Source organism: Natator depressus, chromosome 11, assembly GCF_965152275.1.
Source record: "Natator depressus isolate rNatDep1 chromosome 11, rNatDep2.hap1, whole genome shotgun sequence".
Taxonomy (NCBI): Eukaryota; Metazoa; Chordata; order Testudines; family Cheloniidae; genus Natator; species Natator depressus.
The window spans coordinates 64,308,305-64,334,758 of NC_134244.1; the positions used below are offsets into that span (position 1 = coordinate 64,308,305).

General features: G+C 41.8%; 3 protein-coding genes across 19 annotated transcripts in view; 2 read left to right on the forward strand and 1 right to left on the reverse strand.

The window, feature by feature from the left end:
• UNC80 (unc-80 homolog, NALCN channel complex subunit) overlaps positions 1 to 6,458 on the forward strand; it is a 197,555-nt gene extending 191,097 nt beyond the window's left edge. For all 12 annotated transcript variants that reach the window (XM_074968072.1, XM_074968080.1, XM_074968073.1 and 9 more), the window contains 2 exons: positions 1,084 to 1,295; positions 2,563 to 6,458. In XM_074968072.1, the coding sequence (XP_074824173.1) occupies positions 1,084 to 1,295; positions 2,563 to 2,832 (482 nt within the window). In that variant the 3' untranslated portion in view covers positions 2,833 to 6,458. The remainder of the gene's footprint in view (positions 1 to 1,083; positions 1,296 to 2,562) is intronic.
• Positions 6,459 to 8,647: 2,189 nt separating this feature from the next.
• On the forward strand, positions 8,648 to 23,464 carry RPE (ribulose-5-phosphate-3-epimerase). 2 transcript variants are annotated; one of them, XM_074968091.1, is made up of 7 exons: positions 8,648 to 8,843; positions 15,698 to 15,777; positions 16,554 to 16,693; positions 17,195 to 17,329; positions 17,524 to 17,610; positions 17,994 to 18,531; positions 22,860 to 23,464. In XM_074968091.1, exons 1-6 carry the CDS (start codon positions 8,722 to 8,724, stop codon positions 18,114 to 18,116), a joined length of 687 nt encoding a protein of 228 aa, XP_074824192.1. In that variant the 5' UTR covers positions 8,648 to 8,721; the 3' UTR covers positions 18,117 to 18,531; positions 22,860 to 23,464. The 2 variants fall into 2 exon arrangements, with proteins under 2 accessions (XP_074824192.1, XP_074824193.1); XM_074968092.1 differs by lacking the exon at positions 8,648 to 8,843 and adding an exon at positions 9,768 to 9,789.
• A 30-nt stretch (positions 23,465 to 23,494) lies between these two features.
• KANSL1L (KAT8 regulatory NSL complex subunit 1 like) overlaps positions 23,495 to 26,454 on the reverse strand; it is a 94,720-nt gene continuing 91,760 nt past the window's right edge. For 4 of the 5 annotated variants that reach the window (XM_074968090.1, XM_074968089.1, XM_074968087.1 and 1 more), the window contains exons 14-16: positions 25,975 to 26,155; positions 25,011 to 25,313; positions 23,495 to 24,916 (exon numbers count right to left, since the gene is read on the reverse strand). In XM_074968090.1, the coding sequence (XP_074824191.1) occupies positions 25,065 to 25,313; positions 25,975 to 26,155 (430 nt within the window). In that variant the 3' untranslated portion in view covers positions 23,495 to 24,916; positions 25,011 to 25,064. Of the gene's footprint in view, positions 25,314 to 25,974; positions 26,156 to 26,454 lie in introns of all 5 variants that reach the window. The other variant, XM_074968086.1, reaches the window with a different exon arrangement.

Below are 26,454 nucleotides of genomic sequence, written 5' to 3' on the forward strand. Positions count from 1 at the left end.
ATTTAAGAGTCAGGTGTCCTCCACTGCGAATGCCCTGTCAACAGCACTCAGATGTGCAACTCTAGAGATTGCTAGTGAGAGTGCTTCTGCCAACACCAGGTGTCCTGGTGGAACATGGGAGGAGAGAAAGTTTCTCAAATAGCGAGGACCTAAACTATACAGGGCTTTAAAGGCTGAACATAGAAGCAAATAGGGGAGCCAATTTAGTCTTTGGAACACTGGTGCTATGTTCTTTTTGTGGCTAACATTGCTCAATAGGGTAGGCAGTTGCTGAATTCTGCACCTCCTGAAGCGTCCAAGTGGTTTTCAAGAGAAGCCTGTGCAGAGCACATTGGTTAGTGATCTAGCAGGCAGGACTTTTCCTTGCATTAGTGAATCAAGATGGTCCTAAGAGGAATAGTGCTGCAGGAGATGTGCTACAACCTAAATCTTTGGCCATAATTAAAAACAAGGGCAAGGATATTAACTTTAATGGGTACATTTCAGTGTAGGTATCTATGTTTTGCTTGCTCTTTACTCCCGCTTGGTGGCCTTCTAGGTAAGGTTCAGAAATAGGAGTCAAAAGCCCTCGATTGTATTCTCAGCTCTACTACAGACTTCCTATCCAGCCTTTGGCAAGTCACTTAACCATCTGTGCCTCAGTTTCCTCATCTAAATGAGGATCATAATAGCTAACTCACATGGCAGTTATGAATATATGTAAATCACTCTGGGATGAAAAAAGAAAAGGAGTACTTGTGGCACCTTAGAGACTAACCAATTTATTTGAGCATAAGCTTTCGTGAGCTACAGCTCACTTCATCGGATGCATACTGTGGAAAGTAGATCTTCTACACTTTCCACAGTATGCATCCGATGAAGTGAGCTATAGCTCACGAAAGCTTATGCTCAAATAAATTGGTTAGTCTCTAAGGTGCCACAAGTACTCCTTTTCTTTTTGCGAATACAGACTAACACGGGTGTTACTCTGAAATCTGGGATGAAAGACACCGTATAAACATAAAAGCATTTGTTATATTCTGATATTTTTTTCTACGTTGGAGTAATTTTGTATTTATCCTTCCCCACGTCCTGGTCCCACAGTGGATCAAAAGCGATCAGTGACTTTCACTGAAACTCAGCCAGAGGCAACAACATCTTCAACAACAGATGCTACGCCCATCCCAGCCCTGCAACCTAGCTGCAGCAGGAGCAGCCCTGCAGAAGTCAGCAAGCCGGAAGCTGTGAATAAACTTGTGCTGACCACCTCACCTGCCATTGTTGTTGCTGATCTCCATAGCCAAACCACCAGCCAGGTAACCCGTCTGACAAGTCAGAAAATAGGTTAGCTGCTCAATCTCTAGTGGGTACATGCATATGCAGTACCTCTCTACTTAGTGATTTAAGCTGCTGAAAAAATAGTGAAAATGGCTAATGATCTCACTTGTGGCCGTAAAGAGAAGTGGTTGGTGTGTGAAGATTGCAGAGTCTGTTTTCTTTACAGTGAGGTGGTTACCCATGCCACTTCTTGTTTAAATTGCTAGCTCCCAGATCTTTGTGTTGATTCTCTTTCCTTCCACTTCCGTTGGCACTTCGTCATGACATGTCCTTAGCTTGACTGATCCTATGTCTTCCTCCTCCTGTCTGTATAGATCTTTTCTCTCACATCCTTCTATACCAGGAAAGTTTTAATTCAACTCTCTCCTCAGCTACATTGGTCTCTGAGGAATGGGGTTTGGGGTAGGGTAGACTGATGCATCAGTATGGAAGGATTCCTACCAAAAACACATTACTGCAGTAGCAAAGGTACCAGACTTTGAGTATGTCGACAGGGTGTGTGATTGCAGCACGTGTAGACATACCTGAGCTAATGTTAATCTGACTAGCATGAGTGCCAGTAGCAGGGGAGCTGCGGCACATGGGCTTGAGCACGGACTAGCCACCCAAGTAAGTACCCAGGGTCCAGGACAGGGTTGTATGGTGCAGGCTGAGGACCATGCCACTGCAGCTTCAGGGCTAGTGGTACTCACGCTAGCTAGAGTAAATCATATATCTGATTGCAGTAGGATACCTTTAGAAAGAAGCTATTTGTCACGCACTGACTGCTGGAAAAAGCAGGTGTTAGACATCACTAATGGGTGGATGCTGTGTAAGTAAATTACAAATTGTAACCCAGAATTTAGAGCCAGCCCAATGAGACAAAGGTTTTTTTTCTGATGTCTCTTTATCTGGTTCCCCAGGGGGATACATCCTTGGCTATGTGCAGAAGAGACAGAAAAAAACATTTTGGAAAAGTTATGAGGGGAAAAAAATAATTTCAAATTGCTGTGTCCTTTTAAGCAGTGTCATCTTTGTAGTTTCCACTACAAATTCACCAGCCAGAAAAAAATTAACTGTTTTTGCATAACATTTTAGGGTTTTATACTCTTTTAAACATTTCAAGTAAACCAAGGGGCAGTTATGGATTAGCCTTTATTAGTTTACAGATCTGAATATATTTTGCACATGCTGGTTTATATTCTGTCCCCCACCCCCTTCCCTTCCCATGAGTGGAGCCTGACCATAAGCTCTCCTTGATTTCAGAGTGAGGCGCTTCCCACTGAGAAGGAAAAAGAAACAGAGGAGGATTTGGAGCCCCGGCCAGCACAAGTACATAGCACCCCACCCACACAGCTCTCTGATACAGAGGACTTTGCAGGCCTTGAGACAACCAGCTTACTGCAACATGGAGACACTGTCCTTCACATCAGCGAGGACAATGGGATGGAGAATCCCCTCCTTAGCAGCCACTTCAGCTTCACTCATGTTGAGCTTGGTGAGACTGATGTTGACTTAGATGAGTCCCATGTTTAAATGTCAGGGAACTGCATTAGCATGGGAGGAGAGAGAATGCAGAGTCTTGGTAGAGAAACTGTACCTTCTCCATAGAGTTTTTTGATAACTATTGATGAACTAATCAAAAAGAGCACTTTATATCCAACAAGGGAAAATATCTAACAACCTATTTGCTACAGATTGGCAAATATGTTTTAGAAAATAAGCTAAGCCTTTTTGGCAAATCTAATTTGGTTCAGGGCAGACTGCAAAGACCAGAAGAGAATTCTAAAAAATTCTGCGGCCACATCTCTGTTTCACAAAATCTTGATCTGCCAGAAATCTACTGCAGTCTGCAGCTTCTCCAGTAACATGCATTAGTTTAATATAGTAGACTGAAAAAACCCAACCTTTTTGAGGTTAGCCACTTTAACACTGCCCCCCAAAAGTTTATTTTTGTAATTTCAGAAGGGTTATATAGTATCTGAATCAAAGACTCGCATGACTGAATATTGACAGTCAAAATGCTGACCAGGGATATTGAACTAAAGATTGTTTTAAATAAACAGGCCTGTGACTGTGTTTTCTAATCCTCATAGCAATGGCACATACCATTGAATGATTAGAAAGATATTTTTTAGCACTGCAGGCTTTAGCATGTTTATTTTGTCTGCTGGTTTCATTGCACTCTGTAAGATAGTACCTTAGTGCTAGAAAAATAGTGATTCTGTGTAAAACTAAATATACTACATACTACAGGAAAGAATGCACATGCTGTGCTCAAAGATAGATGGGCAGGGGGTGAGTGGTCTGTAGATGACATAAATGGTACTATCTGTTCTGCTTAAATATATTAAGCAATTTATGTAAAGAAAACACAGCTAGAATGTGTGGACTTTCTAGTACAGGGCAACAACTTAATTGATGCAAATATCTACTCTGTATGCACTTGGAAATGTATATTTTAAGTAAACATATATAATCCATATTTTCACATTCCTATAAACTAGGAATGGATATTGCAGAGAATAGACCTGATGAAAGAATATATTTTCTGCACACTGAGATTGTATTTAAAAAGGTGCCATTCTATGTGTGTTATATGAATATGCACTAATTATGACTCTGCATGTGTAGATATAAATGCATAATATTTATATGTATATCGTGTCCCTTTTGGGAATTGACTGAAGTCGTGGGTGAGTTACGATCTGTGCTTCAGAATCATGGGATTAAATTGAAACCAGACTTTAGTCACTGACATATGGGAAAGCTGCAGAATAGCTGTGAGGCATACTGTGAAGTTGCAAGCAATGCCCATATTTACGTGTCTGCTTGTGTGTTCACATAATACATTTTCAGTTCGTCACCTTGGTAGAATGAGATATTAGACCTTATAATTGTGGGATTATTATGCATAGAAAAGTTATTTTTGATCACTTTTAGAGCTTTCTAAAATGTATTACTTACCATCTTCTTGACCTTTCAATCTGGACTCATGGTATTAAGACAACATGATTTTAGAGTTAAAATGATATGACAAAAAACAAAACAAAACCCCCACTAAGCAAACACCACCACCCAACACCACCACTATATATTTTTAAATAGCTATTTTTTTCTAAAATCATTTTTCTGTGAAACACTGTCATACACAGCCTATATGCTGGCCTGGTGCAGTATTACAGAAGTTTTATTGGCATTAATTTAGGATCAACTCCAGAACTGACTGGTGGCTTTGGTAATTTCAACCAATCAAACCTTTATACCTCACCATCATGTATCCTCTACTATACATATGAGTCAATAGGAGCCCTGTGTGTACATCAGAGCACAGAATTGGGTCCTATATATTATTCACACACACACACACACGCACACACACCCTAGCAACAATAAAATGTATTCTTTTCTCAAGTTTGTCTATCTAGGCCCCAGTCCAGAGGTGTTGAGCACCCTCTACTACTGTTGCCTTCATTGAGAGTTAAAGGCACTTTGCAACTCATAGGAAGTGCTAGTCACCTTGTAGGATTAAGCCCTTGCTCTATAGTGGGCAATCTTAAAGTGGTTTGTGGTAAAAAAAAAAGAAAAAAAAAAAAAGCGTCTATGTAAAAATGGCAGCTTGCTCAGCACAGATCATGGGTATTCTGAATGATAGTTGCTTATATCGCTGACTTAAATATATCTGACTACTTCTTACGTCTCTCAGAACTACAGAGCCTGTACCACCCATCTGTAGGAGACTGCACTGGACTCTTTCCTAGTGTTGGCATCATCAAAAGAATTATTAATTACCTCCTGCATGAGGAATTGCTATTATTAACGATGACACACAAATCAGAAAGAACACTGCTTCACTTTCAGATCCCAGTTTGGGTTAACTGGCAGTTGGAGGGGAAACTATTTTACTCATAAACGAAGTAAATTTGATATAGAAATGACTGAGAGACGATAAACATGAAACCCCATGATGAATTTTGTAGTCACTTTTTCACTGATAATGTACTTTGAAAGGAAGCATTTACATTAATGTGAGATAGATGCCTGCCATGATATTCTAATCTAATTATAGAAAAATAACTGTGATTTACTACATTAAATTCAGTATTGGTGATAAATGTTTCCATTAAGGTTGCCCACTGTTACAAGCTGAATCCATCTTAGCAAGGACTAAAAATGCCTTTTTGAAGTCCACCCTCCAACCAATCAAGTGCAGTGTATAAATGAAGATTATATTATTCAGGTGGCCCAGGAGAGGGCTATAATTTCATTGGGTAGTTAAGACAGGCTGATCAGTCTGTGTACTTGTAAATTTTACTTTCATATAGGTTGCACTTAATATTGTACTAATAAGGTGCATAAACATGTAATTTAGCAGAGTTTGTGCATTTTTCCAGTATCTCTATAAAGTGACTGGTATATTTCTGCTGTGAAGGAAAATTATGCTGCTTAATTAGTGTTAGAGGCCTTAAGGGCATGTCAGATGTCTGGCCCTTACAAATGTCTGTCAGTGTTTGGTTCTGTTGTGTTGCCTCAAAGTTTTAAACTAATTTGCAGTTGTCAAAAGGATTAAAGATAGAAAAGTCTGTTCACACTGATCATGTTCAACAAATAGTAATTAAAAGACAAGGCTCTGTTTAATCCTATTGTACAACATTAGACAAGTCTCCCTTTTTAAAAGGCACTGTATCCTGCTTTATGAGATTACTTTGCTCTGTTGCCAACAAAGTTTGTTATAATTTAATATGTTTATCTGTCATCTTTTAATATGTGCCTCGCTAAAACTTGCCATACATCCCCCAGCCCCGCCTTTTAGAAAGGGGGGGATCATTGTACTGGGAACTTTCGATGTGATCCACTTGTTGTTGTGTGCATTTGTGTCCTCTTAATGTGACCTTAACTGTGCTGAATGTCTAGGTGTATTTATATGTACATGTATGTGCATAAGAATGTCAGAGGATGTATATGAAATAATACTATTGCCTCGATTTTTGAAGGAAGGAAAACTGTGTTCCAGAAGGAAAACATGATGTAGGTTTGAAACTGATCTTATCATTTGTTTGGAAGTTCAAAAAACATCAAAACTAGAAACTCTTGTTGAGTTCGCAAAAAGAAAAGGAGTACTTGTGGCACCTTTGAGACTAACCAATTTATTTGAGCATAAGCTTTGGTGAGTTACAGCTCACTTCATCGGATGCATAAAAGTGGAAAATGCAGTGGGGATGTTTTTATACACACAGATCATGAAAAAATGGGTGTTTATCACTTCAAAAGGTTTTCTCTCCCCCCACCCCACTCTCCTGCTGGTAATAGCTTATCTAAAGTGATCACTCTCCTTACAATGTGTATGATAATCAAGGTGGGCCATTTCCAGCACAAATCCAGGGAAAGAAAACTTGGATTTGTGCTGGAAATGGCCCACCTTGATTATCATACACATTGTAAGGAGAGTGATCACTTTAGATAAGCTATTACCAGCAGGAGAATGGGGTGGGGAAAGAGAAAACCTTTTGAAGTGATAAACACCCATTTTTTCATGATCTGTGTGTATAAAAACATCCTCACTGCATTTTCCACTTTTATGCATCCGATGAAGTGCGCTGTAGCTCATCAAAGCTTATGCTCAAATAAATTGGTTAGTCTCTAAGGTGCCACAAGTACTCCTTTTCTTTTTGCGAATACAGGCTAACACGGCTGCTACTCTGAATCTTGTTGAGTTGAAACCCTAAAACCAAGTATAAGTTTTTATAAATGGTGTAGTTCCCTCCCAATCTCCAAATAAGGGCATTCTCTTTGAAATTTGAACAAATCTTAAGCTTTAACAAAGTGGTTTTTGACTTACCCATTACCAAAGAAATGTTTAGAGGGAAAGAAAATATCGGAGAAAAAACCAATTACAATAGACCAACCTTCACAACCAAGTGGATATGTGATTAAAATATTATCTCAGGGCAGTTAAGTAGGATATTACCTTCTCATTTGCATTTTCTGTTGTATGGGAAGTAATTAAGTCTTGCACTAAAAGGAAGGCGATCGTGCTGTGCCGAATAGAGTTTATTTGAAGCAAGTGAGATTTGAGGGCTTTAAGGCAAATTCTTTACATTGAACTGGATAAAAACATGTCAGAATATATAATTTCCCTGCATTACAACTGTGTAATTCATTTTCAGAATCAATGCAACTGGAGAACAAAAATCCGCATTAGAAAAATGAAAGCCCTTTAAAAATAATTTGAAGGATTACAGACCCAAAATCTTAGATCTAAAATGAGAAAACCATCTACTGTACTTCCCAAAAGTACCTAATAGCAAAGTCTGTGATGTGTACCAAGTGACCAAAGACCAGGGATAAAAAACAAATAACAGAGATGTGTGAATTATGTTTATGAAAGAGATTATAAGAGTTTAATGTTTGAATATGCACAAATAATAAAATATATCACAAATATTTAATGTGGTGTGAGATTTTTGTTAGGGCATTACCATGGCTACTTCTTCCAGAGGGGGCCTCTGTCTTTCTAAACTTTGTCTTTGCTGGAGCTGACATTCTCTGATAAACTTTTCTTCCTGCTATTCCCTCCAAATGCCCCACAGCTAACAACCACTATGGTGTATTTGCCATGTTTGGAGGCCTGTCCATCATTTTTTGCACTCATATATACACTTCTTAATGGGTTACTTTGGAAGTCAAGCTAATACTCCCCCTTTCTTGTATTTTTCCTAAATATTTAACTCTCTCCGCCTAAGCTGATGATAACCCGTCATTACGGTAGGTATAAACCTCTGCTTTGGCCTACATGAAATACAAAGCTGGGTGAAGGTGGCTGGCTCAGCACAGTGCCCCGGAACTCAGGAAACGGTGAGTTTAGTTGATGACGGTATCGCCGGAATTTGGTGACTCTCGATGGCCACATTATGCCGTGGAAGCCAGTACCCAACCTCCATCCAGGCAGCAGGGTGACTTGGTGTGGGCCGCGGGCAGGCGAGCTGCATGTGCAAACCCCATGAAGGAGGAACAGCAGCACGGCCACACGGAGTCAGACCAAGGATCCAGCAAGGACAGGGTCCCGCCCGCTGCCAGGGGCTGCAGAGGGAGTGACCAGAGCAGGGCAGCCCAGCTCAGGGACCCCAGCCTGGGCCAGCTGTGTGCTGTGGGAGGGGCTCGCTTCTCCCCCCTCCCGCCCATCACGGCCTTTGCACCGCCCCTCAGGGGGCGGGTCTCCGCTTCTGCCCCGCCCCCTGGCGCCGGGAGGGACGCAAAGGCTGAGGAAGCGCGCCGGCACCACCCTTTCCGCAGGCGCCGTGTTGCATTGTGGGGCGAGTAGTCCCTGCCATTCGGCAAGCCGCGGGCGGCAGAAGAACTACACGTCCCAGGATCCTCGGGGAGCGGGTTGTGGCGCCCCGCTCAGTTCTTGGGGGCGGGGCGGCCATGGCGTCGGGTTGCCGGATCGGCCCGTCTATCCTCAACAGCGACCTGGCGGCGCTGGGCGCCGAGTGCGGCCGCATGCTAGACTCCGGGGCGGACTATCTGCACCTGGACGTGATGGACGGGTAACTGCCGCCGCGCGCGCTGCCGCCTCGGGGCCGGCTCGAGCCCGCGCCCTTCCCCCCGGCTGCCCGGGCCGGGGCGGCTGCCGCTCTGCGCGCGTGGCGGGCTCGCTGCTGAGGGGAGGCTCCGCGGGGCGTTCGCCGCCCTGCCCGCCCGGGGATTGCTCAGCGCCCCGTTGCGGCGGGGCTGGGCGCCCTGTGCCCCCCGCCGTGGGAAGCCCGCGCCCGCTCACTGGGCGCGGGCTGGTCGGTCGTGGTGTCGACGTTTGGGCGCCGGCCGCAAGGCCCTGGGAGGGTGCGAGGATCCCAGGGGTGCAGCTGCCGCCGGAGCCCCAAACTCGACCTCGCAGTTAAACAGCCCGCCCCGCCCCCCCCCCGCCTGAGCCCTGCACCCAGTGCGGCTGCCCCTAGGCGAGAGGGGCAGGCCGCCTGGAACCAGTCGCGGGATCAGGAGCTGCTTTGGTGCGGCGCCCTGTCCGAGCAGCGGTGATTATGATGCACCCTTTTCCTAATGGTTAGCGAACGGGAAGAGTGTGTGGTTTTCATAGAAATGTAGGGCTGGAAGGACCTCAAGAAGTCATCAAGGCCAGCCTCTGTGCTGAGGCAGGATCCAGTAAACTGAGACCATCCCTGACAGGTCGTTAGCTAACCTGTTCTTAATTTCCAGTGATGGGGATTCCATAACCTCCCTTGGAAGCCTAGTCCAGGGTTTAGCTACCTTTATAAAGTTTTTCCTAATATCAACCTAAATCCCTCTCAATGCAGATTAAGTCAGTTACTACTTGTACTACTCCAGCAGTTGTGAAGGACAAGTCATCACCGTCCTCTTTAAAACCGCTCTTAACATAAAAACGGCCGTACTGGGTCAGACCAAAGGCCCATCTAGCCCAGTGTCCTGTCTTCCGACAGTGGCAAATGCCAGGTGCCGCAGAAGGAATGAACAGAACAGGTAATCATCAAGTGATCCATCCCGGCGCCCATTCCTAGCGAACAGAGGTTAGACACACCATCCCTGCCCATCCTGGCTAATAGCCATTGATGGACCTATCCTCCATGAATTTATCGAATTGTTTGTGAACCCTGTTATAGACTGGCCTTCACAACATCCTCTGGCAAAGAGTTCCACACGTTGCCTGTGCATTGTGTGAAAAAATACTTCCTTTTGTTTGTTTTAAACCTGCTGCCTATTAATTTCATTTGGGTGACCCCTTGTTCTTGTGTTATGAAGAGTAAATAACACTTCCTTATTTACTTTCTCCACACTAGTCATGATTTTATAGACCTCTGTCATATGCCCCCTTAGTTCTTTCTTTTCCAAGATGAAAAGTCCCAGTCTTATTAATCTCTCCTCATACGGCAGCCGTTCCATACCCCTAATCATTTTTGTTGCCCTTTTCTGAACCTTTTCCAATTCCAATATATCTTTTTTGAGATGGGATGACCACATCTGCACGCAGTATTCAAGATGTGGGCGTACCATGGATTTATATAGAGGCAATATAATAATTTCTGTCTTGTCTATCCCTTTCCTAATGATTCCCAACATTCTGTTCGCTTTTTGACTGCTGCTACACATTGAGTGGATGTTTTCAGAGAACTATCCACAATGACTCCAAGATCTCATTCTTGCGTGGTAACAGCTAATTTATACCCCATCATTTTATATGTATAGTTGGGATTATGTTTTCCAATGTGCATTACTTTGCATTTATCAACAATGAATTTCATCTGCCATCGTCACCCAGTTTTGTGAGGTCACATTCTAACTCTTCACAGACTACTTTGGACTTAACTATCTTGAGTAGTTTTGTATCATCTGCACATTTTGCCCCCTTTTTCCAGGTCATTTATGAGCATGTTGAATAGTACTGGTCCCAGTATAGACTGGGGTAGATCACTATTTCTCTCACCATTCTGAAAACTGACCATTTATTTCTACCCTTTGTTTCCTATCTTTTAACCAGTTACCAGTCCATGAGAGGACCTTCCCTCTTATCCCATGACTTACTTAGCTTAAGAACCTCTGGTGAGGGACCTTGTCCAAGGCTTTCTGAAAATTTAAGACACTATATCCACTGGATTTCCCTTGTCCACATGCTTGTTGACCTCCTTAAAGACTTCTAGTAGATTGGTGAGGCATGATTTCCTTTTACAAAACCCATATTGACTCTTCCCCAACAAATCATATTAATCTATGTGTCTGATAATTCTGTTCTTTACTATAATTTCAGCCAGTTTGTCTGGTACTGAAATCAGGCTTACCAGCCTGTAATTGCTAGGATCCCCTCTGGAACCCTTTTAAAAAATTGGCATCACATTAGCTATCCTCCAGTCATTTGATACAGAAGGTAGTTTAAATAATAGGTTATATACCACAGTTAGTAGTACTGCAATTTCACATTTGAGTTCCTTCAGAACTCTTGGGTGAATACCATCTGGTCCTGGTGACTTATTACAGTTTAATTTATCAATTTGTTCCAAAACCTACTCCAATGACACCTCAATCTGGAACAGTTCCTCAGATTTGTCACCTCAGAAGAATGGCTCGGGTTTGGGAATCTCCCTCACATCCTCAGCCGTGAAGACTGATGCCAAGAATTTATTTACTCTGCAATGGCCTTGTCGCCCTTGAGTGCTTTTTTAGCATCTCGATCATCCAGTGGCCCACCGGTTCATTAGCAGACTTCCTGCTTCTGATGTACTTAAAACATTTGCTATTACTTTTTGACTCTTTAGCTAGCTGTTCTTCAAAATCTTTTTTGGCCTTCCTAATTACATTTTTACACTTTATTTGCCAGAGTTTATACTCCTTTCTGTTTTCCTCACTAGGATGCCTTTTTGCTTCTGCTTCTTTTACTTTGTTGTTTTTAAATTTGGGATATACTTTTAAGTTGAGCCTCTGTTATGGGGCTTTTAAAAAGTTTCTATGAAGCTTGCAGGGATTTCACTTTTGACACTGTACCTTTTAATTTGTTTAACTAACTTCCTCATTTTTGTGTAGTCCCACTTTCTGAAATTAAATGCTACTGTGGTGGGTTGCTGTGGTGTTTTTCTTGCCACACGGATGTTAAATTTAATTATATTATGGTCACTATTACTAAGTGATTCAGCTATATTTGAAGACTGTTATCAATTCTCCCCCCCACCCCACCCCCGCTTTTATTTTCTCAAGAATAAACATGCCCAGTTTTTCAACCTTTCATCATAGGTCAGGATTTCTAAACCTTGTATCTTGTTTGTTGCTCTCCTCTGGACTCTGTTAATTTTGTCCACATCTTTCCTAAAGTGTGGTGCCCAGACTGGACAAGAACTTCAGCTGAGGCCTCACCTATGCCAAGTAGAGCAGGACAGTTACCTCCCACCTCTTACATAGGACACTCCTGTCAATACACCCTGAAAGATACTGGCCTTTTTTTTTTTTTTTTTTTTTTTTTTTTTGCAAGTGCATCATATTATTGACATATTCGATTTGTGATCCACTATAACCCCCAAATCCTTTTCAGGAGTGCTACAGTCTACCCAGTTATTCCTGTTGCGTAGCTGTGCCTTTGATTTTTCCTTCCTAAGTGTATTACTTTGCATTTGTCTTTACTGAATTTCATCTTGTTGATTTCAGATCAATTCTCTAATTTGTCAAGGTTGATTTGAAATCATATCCTGTCCTCCAAGATGCTAGCACCCCTCCCATCTTGGTGTCATCTGCATATTCTCCACTCCATTATCCAAGTTATTAAAATATTAAATAGTACTGGATCCAAGGCTGATGTGTGGGACCCCACTAGATTGACAGCAAACCACTGATAACTACTCTTTGAGTATGGTCTTTCAATCAGATTTGCACCAGATAATAGTTTTGTCCAGATTGTATTTCCCTAATTTGATTATGAGAATGTCATATAAAATTGTGGCAAAAGACTTACTGAAATGAAGACATGTCGCATCTCGCTTACCGTATATCTACTAAGCTAGTAATCCTGTCAGAGAAGGAAATTAAGTTGCTTTGGCATGAGTTGTTCTGGACAAATCCATGCTTGCTATTCCTTATAACCCTATTATTAGGGCCTTAGCAAATTCACAGTCCATTTTGGTAAATTTCAGTGATAGGATTTTTAAAATCTGAGATTTCAGATATTTAAATCTGAAATGTCATGGTTGTAATGGGGGGAGGGTCCTGTCCCAAAAGGGAGTTGGGGGGATTGCAATATTGGCACCGTATTTCTGCGATGGTGCTGCTGCCTTCAGAGCTCTCAGCCAGCAGAACTTCCTGCAGCTGAGAGAGGTTCACTGAGATGGGTCTCACCTGGCCCCAGGAGCAGCCCATGCTGAGGAAGAGGAAGACCCAGCCTGGCCAGGACTAGCTGCTAGAGCTTGGTGCATGGTAGGAGCCCCTGGGTGGGGCACACTCAGCCTTGCCCCTCCCCAGCCCAGTGCTTGGAGTTAAAGGGGCCTTAGGCTGGCTGGCTGTGTGAGTGGGGTGTGGTGACCATGGCACTCACCTGTAAGGCCAGCCCTGTCCCTACAAAAGTGACAGCCCCTCCCCCACATGTTGTCCTCACTTCTGCCTTGCTGCTGGCAGGGGTGCTACCTTCAAAGCTGGGCAACTGCCCAGCAGCTGCCACTCTCCGGCCATCCAACTCTGAAGGCAGCACAGAAATAAGAGTGGTAATACTGCAATCCCCCTGCATTAGCCAGATGTCACGAAGGAGACCAGATTTCAAGGTCCATGATGCATTTTTCATAGCTGTGAATTTGGTAGTGCCCTACCTATTATACTGTAGGTTCTTACATACTGATTGTTTAATAATTTTTTCCAGTGTCTTTGCAGGTATTGACATTAGGATGATTGTTTTTTAATTCCCAAGGTTCTCTTTGTTCCCTTTTTAAAGACAGGTGCTATGTTTGCCGTTCTCCAGTCCTCTTGGACCTTTCTTATCCTCCATGAGTTCTCAAAGATAATTAATGGTTCTGAGATTGCTTCAACTAGTTCCTTAAGTACCCTAGAATGAATTTCATCAGGCCCTGCCAACTTGAATATGTCCAGCTTATCTAAATATTCTTTAACCTGTTTTTTCCCCATTTTGCTTGCATTCTTTCCTTGTTTTTAAGGTTAATTGTATTAAGTATCTGGTGACAATTTTTCTTTTTAGTGAAGACAGAAGGAAAACAGGCATTAAACATCTCAGCCTTCTTGATGTTGTCCGCTATCAGATCTCCTCCTCCACTAAGCAAAGGAGACCTGTGCTTTCCTTCATCTTTCTCTTGCTCCCAATATATTGTGGGTGTCAGGACTCCTGTATTAGAACTGGCTGGGTCAGTATGGGTAAGCACCTTTCTGTGCCTCAGTTTCCCCACCAGTAAAATGGGGATAGTGATTTTTTCCTTGCAGGGGTGTTGAGTGTTGCCAAACATTTATGGAATGCTCTGAGGTATCAGAAGTGCACTATAATGTCAAAGTGTGTAAATAAGATTTAAAGGAAATTAGAGATTAACTCTTCTAATGCTGTACAATTTTAAAAAAACAAACCTTCCTCATGAGGCTAAAATATCCTATTGACTAGAGTTAGGAGGAAGAAGAGGAAATGTGTTTAGAAGTGGAAGCAGCTTCTGAAAAAAGGAACTGAAATGGGAAGCTCAGTCAGTGTGGAGCCAGGTTGAGAGCTGTATCGTATCTTGGGGTATTATACTGCCACTCATCACCATAGTATCTGAATGCCTTCCAGGAAAAACAGATTGACCATGGAGAAGTCCCTAGCAAACTTCATGAATTATCTAGCAGATTTTCCATTCACCATCCTTTTTTTGCTTCAAGGAAAGAGACTGTGTGCAATCTAGAAACCCCATTTAACTTCTTTAGGGGCAAATATATAAAGAGAGGATTACTGAGTAACTGCATTCTCTCATGCACTTTCAGTGGCAATCCCACTGAAAGCCCTGCAGAACCTGTTGTACCAGATTTCTATCCTTTTAAATTCATCTTCGTTTCTTCCCTAACAACTTATTTGCCAGAGAACTTGATTCTGATGTTCTAAAGCTAAAAATGTTTGAATGCCAAGTTTCTGTACACCACACTGATTATTTTGTATTATGATAATACCTAGAAGCCCGGACTGAGATTTGGGAGCTGATCAAACACATAGCAAGAGACAGTCCATTCTCCAAGGCGCTTATGGCCCAAATAGGCAAGACAGAAAAAGGGTGGGAGGGAAAACGGGCAGAAACATGTGACTGTTTGTTGAGGGTTACATGGTAGATCAGTGGCAGAGCTGGGAATAAACCCCAGTCTCCTGATCCCCAGTGTGTACCCTATCTACAGTAGAACTCAGAGTTACGAACTGACTGGTCAACTGCACAGCTCATTTGGAACCAGAATTACGCAATCAGGCAGCAGCAGAGACCCAAAAAAACAAACAAACACACACAGTACAAGTACTGCGTTAAACATAAACTACTAAAAAAATAAAGGGAAAGTTTAAAAAAGATGCGACAAGGTAAGGAAACTGTTTCTGTGCTTGTTTCATTTAAATCAAGATGCAGTGTTTTTCTTCTGCCTAGTAAAATTTCAAAGCTGTATTAAATCAATGTTCAGCTGTAAACTTTTGAAAGAACAACCATAACGTTTTGTTCAGTTACGAGTCTCCATTCCCAAGATGTTTGTAACTCTGAGGTTCTGTTGTATTAACGACACTGCTTCTTGAACATAGTCTATAAAGATTTGTTTTTATATTTCCCATAAATGTAGGTAAATATAGAATTCCTTACTTTAGTCACCATACAGTAAAACCATATCAAGCCTAATAAGAACCTCTGCTTTTTTTTTGTTAATAATGAAAAATAAAGTGCTTTTTTCTAATTGGTAGGCACTTTGTTCCGAACATCACATTTGGACACCCTGTAGTAGAGAGCCTTCGAAAGCAGCTGGGTCAGGATCCTTTCTTCGGTAAGGACTTCATTTTTCCAAACCCTTGAGTACATGTTGCTATACTGACAGAGGAAACCACAAAACATTGTGGGTTTGAATCCTCACTGGTGGCCTGTAAGCTCAGGCCACAACTCAGTGGGGTAACCTCAAAACTGTTTTGCGCTGTCTTAGTTTAGAATAGCCTTACACTGGGGGCCATGATGGTGGCAGGAATCATTGGACTGTGGTTACAACCCATCCCCCTATATGTGGAGAAAGTTGAGGAGGTCTGGTGTAGAGCCAGCTATGTCAGATGAGGATTTCCCCAGCTTTCCAACCCCTTTCTAGAACTCAGTAGCACAAAGGAGCCATGGTCCAGGGCCTCATGTTCAGTGATTACTAAATATTTATAGCCAAGCAAAATGCTGTAAAAATATGGTTTTCTTTTTAGCTAAACTGAGGGAGGGGAGACTATATTATGTGAGCTACTGTTTTTTTGTTTTTTAGTACTTTAAAGAAACACACTCCCATGTGGCATGTCACTATAATGTAATCGGTGTGCTATTAAACTTGAGTAGTAATTATTACTAAACATATCTAATAACATCAAATAATATGCACTCATTTGAACAGCTTATGCTGTTGCTACTCTTTTTGAGCTCTGAGCACATGCTTTGAATGTGCATTTTCTGTAATGACTCCAAAGCAGCTGTTATGAATTACAGCTAGTACACATATTGGTATATTTTGGTACAGTGATGCATGCCAAGTGTATCTTGCTTACTCATGCTTCTGTTCTTTGTGATTCTTTTCAGATATGCACATGATGGTTGCCAAGCCAGAGCAGTGGGTGAAACCAATGGCTGTAGCAGGTGCAAACCAGTACACTTTTCACCTAGAGGCTACAGACAATCCAGGGGCACTGATTAAAGACATTCGGGAAAATGGGATGAAGGTGAGAAGGTGGCAAGAGTAGTGTGCAATAGCTGCCTCCCTCTGGCATTGAAAGATCTGGGCAATAATGTTCTTGAGGACTAATGGAATGAAAGCAATTTATATTTTAACAGAAGTCCTAGAGACAAAGTGGAATCTTGCTTTAATGCAGTGGTCCCCAGAGTGTGGGGTGCACCCCCTAGCGGGCAGGGACACCTAGCTCTGCTCCAGGCCAAGCCCCAGCTTCAACTCCTGGTCCCAGCTGCAGCCCCATACCCTGGGGCCCATGGACTGGTTACATTATGGGTGGGGTGCAACATAAAATTTGTGGACCATTGCTTTAATGCAGTCAATACCTTTTTGCCTTAATTGATCCTACATAATATTCCAAATACTGTTCACAATATTGAATCAGTAATTTTTTTAAGCTTGTAGTAGCTAGTATCAGGGCAATGCTAACACAGGTACAAGGCCTCTGTTGTCCTACAGATGCACTTTCATTTATCTTTCCCTCCTTCCGTAGGTTGGCTTGGCCATCAAACCTGGAACTGTAGTTGAATATTTAGCACCATGGGCCAATCAGATAGACATGGCTTTGGTGATGACAGTGGAACCTGGATTTGGAGGGCAGAAGTTCATGGAAGACATGATGCCAAAGGTAGATACTGATTGTGTTTTATTAAATGGAACTAGTCTGTTTCTACTCCCTGTGCCTTGAGAACTGGGAAGGGAGATGACATTAACAAAAAATCTTTAATCATTTAAATGTTAAAAATTATATAGACCTGGGGGGAGTATCTGAGTGTAAAGCCAAGTGCTTAACTTTTGTGGGTTTTTTGTATGGCTCTTTAGATTCAGTGGCTGAGGACACAATTTCCTTCCTTGGATATTGAAGTGGATGGTGGTGTGGGGCCAGACACCATCCATAAATGTGCAGAGGTAAGATTTAAAAACTGAACAGCACACTGAGGATTCTCCTTTTAAGACATTTCTTTTAATTCTGTGCATGAGATTATAATCTCCCTGCTAGGTCTTTCATTTTTGCCATTTGCTTTGTTTTCAGATAGTCTAAAGACTTTCACTCTTTGCTCAGGATAGAACCAGAACTAACATAGGCTACAGTGCAGCAGGAAAGCTCTTTGGGGAAATAATACTCTTTTTTCACTAGAGTAATTTTTCTGATGTACAGAACCTGTGCTGATGAAGTCTATGCATGCTGCAATTGGACAATAATTTGTGAAAATTATGTATTAGGTAACTAGAGTGTACTGGGATTATGTGGTGGTCCATATTACACAGCTGGCTGTTTAACCTTCTTCCAGGCAGGAGCAAACATGATTGTGTCTGGCAGTGCCATTATGAAAAGTGAAGATCCTAGATCTGTAATCAACCTCCTGAGGAATGTGTGTTCAGAAGCTGCTCAGAAACGCTCCCTGGACCGATGAGACTGCCAACTCATGCCAAGGCAGCTTGGGTGTGAACAGGTTCTAGTCCAGTATGGAGACATTGCTGCTGAACCAGGACTGCAGCATTGAAGAATTGTTCCTTCACTGCAAGCAGCTGTTTTGCCAGGGCTGGAAACACAATCAGCCAGTGCTATCCCTTAAATTGCCTGGAGACTCATTTTATAGCAGATAACAGGGATTGGATTGAAACAAAATTCAGTCAGTTTTTGCTTGAAAGGTGTGGAAGACTTAAGAGTCTGCTCTGTGCATTCCTACAAAACTGTTTCAAATAAAACACTATTCTTAAAGTGATAGTCGTCTTACGACTTGCAAAACTCATCCGTTAGCTGTTCAGGATGAACCCATCTACCCCAAGAAAGAGCATCTTCCAGAAATAAGTTCACTAATTAGACAGGTATGTACATCCCAATAAAGCATGGTACAATATTTCATTCTCACAGCAGTGGGAAATAAAAGTTCCACAATAAGCTTTTATCATAGTTTTTCAAAGGGGGGGGAAGTGTGGAAGCTAAGTCTCTTGGAAAGTTTTCACTAGCTAGTCGTAAGGATACCACCTGTGAAAACTAGTCCAAGTTAAATGATCTGAAGGTACAGTTATTAGATTTGTTGTAAAAACTTCAGGAATCAACAGCTAAAGATAGGTGTTACTATTCTACAATGAGTAAGTTGCCTGCTATTGTGGGTTAACAAAATTTTAATTATTGCAGAATGAGCAGCCACAGGGTATTGTCTCACATTTGTACAAAAGCAGTTGGGGATCCTAAGCTAGGTCTTTTGCATTCTAGCTCTTCAAATAGGCTCCAGTGACTAATTTAGGTAAATGCAGTATCCTTCAGGCAATCCATGGGTGGAAGACCAAGCAGCTGCTGCCTGTGTATAAAATGTAATAACCAGCATACATGACTTACAGAAAGGCCTACTCCAGGAGAGAGGAAGTAAGATAATTTGGATCCACATGGTGAATCTGCTTCAGTTTCTAAGCAATGATGATAGTCAAGAGAGGTAGGACTGGTTCAAGAATTCCTCTAGCTAGTCTCTCTGAAAAACCATGGTGGACATGTATGTACAAAAAAGCCAAAGCCCCATGTTAGTGCTGCATAAAGAAAGTGATTAGAGGGAACATTTTTGCACACTTCTTTCCAGTACCCCAGTTCAACAGAGATGAGATACACCTCTACTCTGATACAACACACATTCGGATATAACTTGGTAAAGCAGCACTCTCGGGGGCAGGGTTGCACGCTCCAGCGGATCAGCGTGTCTGGCTCTGATACACTGCTTTGAGCGGCATGTTAAGGGTGCTGGGCCAGGGCTGGATAAGGGGCAGAGGGGTGGGAGTGGGGAGGTATGGTCAGGGGGCAGGAAGTGACTATTAATAACGGAAATGCTTGACACCAAAGCAAGTTCAATCCAAATGCGGTTTCACCTATAACTTGGTAAGATTTTTTGGCTCCTGAGGACCACGTTATATTGGGGTAGAGGTGTACTACAGGTGTGAGTGCAGTGGTGAAGGTTGCTTGTGTAAACATAGCCACTCTAGCTCCCTCAGTAAAAGCAAATGTGAGGATGCAGCAACAAAGGCTTTTGGCATGGGCTGCACAAAAAAGTATCAAAGGCCTCAGACAGGCGTGTAGGGCCTGCCTGGAAACCTGGGCCATGGCATCCTCAATGCTGTTAGTAAGCCAGCTAGAGTTTAAACAGAATTAGGTCAGGGATAACTGTCCATATGGAATCATTTGCTCAAACTTGCTGTGCATCACTTTTGCAAGTATAACTAGTTGTCATAACGCATTCACACAGTATCCCCAAGACGACCCTGGAGAGAATGTTTAACTGCAGGCAGTCGCTTGTTGTCATTTAAGAGCCTTTCGGCTACAAAATACTAGGCTCTGTCCCAAGGAGAACTGAATCCTTTGTCAGGTCCTAGATTAGAGCAGTTTGTGGGTTCCCGCCTTTTTTGTCAACGGCCTTGAGCAGGTGTAAACTGCCAGCCTAGGGCTGTACTTCAGGGGAGGAAAACATACATGCAAGAAAACCACCTCACCTCACCAGCAGAGTGAGTGGCTAATTGTTCCTACTAGAGCACCCCACTTTGTAAGTGTGACCTCTTCACTTCCACAGCCAAGGTTAAGGGAAAGGCTATTAGTCACCATGGCAATTACTACTTTCACATATGCTTGATTAAATTCTTCTGTTACTCCTTAAGAATTGCCCATTTCCTCACTATTAGCAAACAAATGACCATTTTTTGTCCCAGCATGCCTTCCTGCACTTAAAAATAAGTGATGTAAATATGCTTATGCACAGAAAACAGCAGCTACACCTCATGAAAGTACATATTGAACAGGGAGACACCCAGTCTGATCAGGCATCCTAATGGAAAAAGTATTTCCACATTAAAACTAACCACACAGAATCTACATCAGCCAGTCATGGGTCAATGAATAGAGAACTTTGACTCAAACTTTCATGCCTAAATCAAATTTCCAGACACTCTGCACATCAGTCTCATACATTCAACCTGCCAGATGCCCAGTGAGGAACACAGTTACTTGTACTTTTCTATAACCTCAGTCTCATGATTCTTTAGCTAGATGAATTCATGTTGTAAATACATTTTCAACAGTAAAAGTGCAGGGATATCACTGGGACTAAAATGAGGGCCAGTTGAGAATTATTTGTCTCAAAGTTCCAACGGCGAGCCAATAAAGCCATCTAGACTGCAGTGCCAAAGCAGACTTTTGTGCACTACTGCATTACTGGACCGGAGGGCTAAGAGGTAAATGATATTCTGTAACAAGGGAAGGGTCCAGGGTGCCCACTACATCAATGGAGGAAGATTCCAGATGTCCAGTTCAATCCTTACTTGGATGTGGGGTCCTCCAAAGGACAGTACTGTAAGCAAGCTAGCATGCACCCCAATAGGGCGAGACACTATACAGAAAATATGCTCTGCTCACCACATCTGAGGACTTTTCTGCCCTTCCCATGCTTTGATGAAGTTCATGGAGCTGAAAGAGAATGTGAAACCTCTTGCAACAGGGCCAGGGAAGGAGATTATGGAGACCTGAAAAAATGCCTTTTGATCCAAAATGGTAAACAAAGCACAAATACACTGAAACAAGTCACTGGTCCAACAGTGCCTGACTGCATAATGCTCAATACTTTACAGCTGCACAGGGGGATGGGAGGAGAGGAATGACCTGTTTTAGCCTTTGTGTAACAGCTAAAAGACAAAAAATTGAGGAAATTTTTGGAAGTTTAAGGGAGGTATGAGGAAAAAAACTTGAGTAAGGGGCTTCATGGGTTTTTATAAATGCAGCTGTGGGGCTGAGCTGTGCATATTGGAGTTCTCAGCATGCTCTGACCTAGAGAGCTAATTGTTTCAAAATTCATGTGACACAATACACAAACTATAGGTGCAGGAAAGGCAGGAAATTGATGGAGGCCATTTCCATGAGCGAGAAAGGCTACATCTATTATCCCAATAAGTTTTTATTATTAAGAATTGAAGACATCACAACAGCTCATGTGAAGAAAGAGGGTGGGGCTGGGGCTTGTGTAGGTGCTAGACTGAGACAGTTCAGTTTCTAACTGTCCAGACTTCCTGTATGGCTTTGGGCAAGTCACTTACTGTCTCTCTCTCTCTGTAAAATGGGGATCGTAATCCCACTCTGTCTTGTCTCTAGATTATAAAATGTTTGGGGCAAGGCCTGTCTCTTCCAATGTGTTTGTACACACCCTGGCATAATAGGGCCTCGATCTCAGCTGGAGCTTCTAGGGTCTACTGTAATACAAGTAAATAGTAGCATCCCCCAGCCCCGAGAGTTTCCAGAGTCAGAGAGATGACACCAGGGAGGAGGGAGGTTTATACCAATGAGGTTCCTGGAGAGCCTGGGGAGTAGTGGAGGGAGATTTGAAGGAGAGGTTATGTGGTGTGTAGGCTAGATGGGGGCAGGTGGGGATGGATGATGGCCATTCTAGGCAGTGGGAGAAAGCACATAGGTAATTATGGGAGAACATACAGGGATTGGAAGGATTACAGAGTGCAGGGCTGGTGAAGGGAAACAATAAACTATATTCTATTCTTGCCTTATGTCATGAAGTTCAATGGATGGAGATGGTCTTAGAATCTACACCCAGGCAAATTATTTTGCTGCCCACAATCTGTTTTTTATCAGATGATGTGGACTTTAAGAGCAAAGTTTCTGATGGAAAAAAATGCCTTAAATATTTGCATAGGGAGAAATTATAAAAGGAAAGTTCTCCATTTTGCATCGAGTTTTTCAGTTTCTTTCTTGCCCATCTCATCGTTGCCAGGGTGGTTTCATTATTTTAGCCTGTTCGCACAATGGGTAGGGCAGAGAGCATCTCAATAGGGACAAAGAAGTTGTGTGCAATCTCCATTTGTATCGGCCCTGTAGCCAGCAAGATTAACAAATAACATCTTTATTGAGCAGTATTAATATCCTCTTCTAAAGGAAACTGCCAGGAACTACTCAGGGGCAATGCAAAGATTTCCCCCTCCTATGTGATACCATTTGTCGAAACTGATTTTATAGTGCAAGAGTCTCATATCCAGATCCTCTGAAAAGCAATGCAGCAAGCTGCCTGACAACCCACCAAGCCAGCCCGGTTTGGTTAGCAGTCCTACTCGAAAGTTTACTTCATTTTTAAAATATTCTCTTAACATTAACAGAGGACACTCTCTTTTTCCTTCAGGATCTTGGATGATTCAGACTTCATTACTAAGTCAGTGTTCCTCACCTGTAGTTCTCCTGGGTCCTGCATGCAGGGAGTTCACATGACTGATGCCCAGATCCCAGGATTGCTCCTCACACTGCCAAACAGATCAGACAAGAGCAGGAGGCACTGAATAATCTATAAAGTTGTATGATGGGAGCTAGCAGGATCTTCACTGCTCCTATCTTCACTTTGAAGGAGCAGGGGAATGGAGAAGAAAAGAGCCTCACCTCAGACTGCTCTCCAACTCACATTCCCAGCAGCAGCCAGAAGACGAGGGAGAGAGAAATGAGAAATACCCCATTCCACTCAGAAACTAGGAAGAAGGGATAATAGAGGGGGAAACCACAGTCTCACAGCCAGTTATCCAATGCATCATCATCATGTACTAATGCCACATTAACAAATGCAACAGCAAGGCTTTGTACCATTTAAGGACTTTGTGGGAGCCACAAAGCCATTGAAAGATCATACAGGTCTTCAGCTCTTAAAAGTACATACCACTAATTTGATGTTACAGACCTGTGAAGGGAATCTAAATACTTCTATTGCTAATCAAATTCAGACTACACACATTGTATGGAAATAACTTTTAATTAAAAAAACCTAGCATTGAAGATTATTGTATCAGACACTGAGGCAAAATTTGAGTTTAATTTGCTGGACAAACCAGTGTTAAAAAAAGATTTAAAATAAATCAGAGTGTGCAATAAACTACAATGTAGCATAGGCTGTAGTGTTGAAACTTGACTGAACTTTTTTCTGAGGTCCAGCATATATTTCCAGTTAATCTGACAGGAAAAAAAAATTTAAGTTTGACACTCACAAACGGGTCATCTGTCAGTATTGGATATTACAAGCTGAGGAAAAATGTTGTACAAGAACAGAGACTCCTATATAGTTGCCTTCAACTGTTGTACACAGAAAAACTTCCTGCTGACAGTGGTTTATACATACGTTCTACTGGTGTCAAATTATTGTTCTTCTACAAGAATACTGCTATATAATCAATTCTTGTATGCGTCATCTTCTATTAGCATCATTTGAGGATGCAGATAAATTCTGAATACTGTAATTCAGAATGTATGAATTTAAACAATTAGCTTTTATTTTCTTAGAGAGTGAAATGGCTGGAAATTTAAAAATCAATCTGTGTTTAGAAACATTGTGAAAGGTTTTTTTTAAGCCCTTCTGATGTCCTTATTAACAACGTTTTCCTTTCTGGTTAGTCATTCTGCTTTTGCATACTTGGTAGAACCTTGCAAGATATCGCTTAGAAACCGTAACAAACTATACTTGTTGGTAAGATACTACAGCACACAATTATAAGCAGCATTAGCTACTGCAGGTCTAGGAGTTAGGTCTCCAAATATCTGGTGATCCAAAATGAAATTCAGAGTTGTATCTTCATTTAATTCACTTTTCGCTTCCTCACCACTCCAAGGCTTCTCTGCTCCCCATGTGACTGAAATAGGAAACTGTCTACCTTTTGTATAGTAGAGAAATCAACTATGGAAATATAGTGATATATTTGTGTGTTAGTGTTTGAGGATTTCTGCATGAAACTAACAATAGAGTTGAATGAGTGACTAATTTTAAGCCATATATAAGGCTTCTGAAAGTGTCATTTAAAAACTACTGGTACTTAAATATTCAGGGGATTTCAGACATGCATTTTAAACAAGGCAGGTATTTGTCACATGCTCATGCCACCAAAGAAAACAACTTTATTTAAAATTACCCCCTCTTCCTCACTGTCTTTTCAAGTAGTTTTTCTGTGTTTTGAAGTTGTTTGTTTAAAGGAATAAAGTGTGTTCTGCTGTCCCAGAATCCATCAGAACCATAAACACATTTGAAAGAAAAAAAGGAAGAATATCAAAGAATGTGGCAATATGACAACAGAAAGCAGTAAACCGTGCCAGCTATTTAGGTGTGCCCACTTTCAACATGGGGAATACTAGACTTCCAGCTCGAAATAATTAGTTTCTCTTGTGGTTCAGGAAGAAGAAAGTGTTGCGTTTGGGATTTTATCCTGCCTGTTACAAAGCAAGAAAAAAATATATTATATGCTGCTAATGTACAGTATTTGAATTGTGCTGTTATTTCTTGTGTGAAGAACAGAGATTTTACCTTGTACTTTTCTCCACCTTAATCAGCTTTCTTAATGAACCACATTATTCCCTATCACCTGTGTTTTCTTGTGCTGCAGAGTCCCAGGAAAACACTTTTGCAGTCTTCCAGCTCTTCTGTGGATTGTTTTCTTGGTGGATGGCCATTGTTTGGCAACATGATGGGAGTGCATGAAGTGCAGAGGGAGTCACTGTGGAAAGCTGCACTTGAACTTTCAGTCTGATTTGTTATTTGGTCTTGGCACCGTAAGGTTTCTATGTCTTCATCCTTTAACGGAAAAACCCGAAGTTCCCACAGCTCAGACTGAAAAGAGTCAAAGGGAGGGAGGGGGAAAAGAAGGGTCCTGGTTAGCTATGTGCAGAATGATTCTGTTATCAAGTAACAAATGAGTCTTGTTCTTTACATTGCTTGCAGGGTTCTTCAGATACAAGGAAGATTACCATTCTGATGGGTACCAGTTTTCAATGTAGCTTGGCTTAATACAGCACAACTTCATTTTGTATGGAATCTTTTAAACAAGTTGTATCCCAACATTGTTTCCAAGGTTAAACAATGCAGTTACAATGTAAGGGGCGAGGAACGTAAAAAGGAATTCTCTATTTTCTACTGTTAAGAACATCTATTACCATCACAATCAGTACTATTTGGAACCCATGTTGGCATCCTCTGAAAAAAAAGCTACTGAATGTATCAATAGAGAGCCTGCTACTCTCTCATCTCTGAGGCTGAGACATTTTGACCCAGTAGTGAAAGTTTTGCCTGTGCTGTTCCTATTCTGTTGACAAATCGAGGACTTCATTTGGAAGTGATCTCAATCTGGTAATTTGCACAAGCTCTAAATGCAATCCAAAAATTAGAGATGAGAACACTTACATTTGCAATTTTAGAGCCTGATCCAAGACCACTGAAGTCAGGGAAACTCTGGGCATTGGATCAGGCCCTTACTTACTAAAAACCACCATACCTTTGCTTCTTGGTTTTCCTTTGAAGACTGTGGGACCCTTAAGCATACAGAACTGTGGATTTCTGAAGTAAGATCAGAAGCAGCTTCAGCAGCACAATGCAGTGAGGCACATGAGTTGCGATGGTTTTCTTTCAGTACTGGATCTTGTCCCTGCTGTCTTTCAGCATTTTTGCTATAAGATCTAGTACAAGACAAAATGAGAAAATTAAGTTTTTGTTTAGTAACTTCTCTGTCAAGTGACTGGAAACAATTCAGATTTTTTTTTTAAATGAGGAAAAAGAGGCACTATTTTAAGTTTTTAATAATGGCTTCTAAATTTATATGCTTAGAAGTAAAGATAACCTGAAAACGGAACTCTAAAGCAAAGCTGACCTTGGTATAAAATATTTAAATGCATTTTAGTATCTTCGACAACATTTTTTTGGAAGTACAAACTTAACAGAATCCAGTACTTGAAGTGGGTCTCTGAATGCAATTACT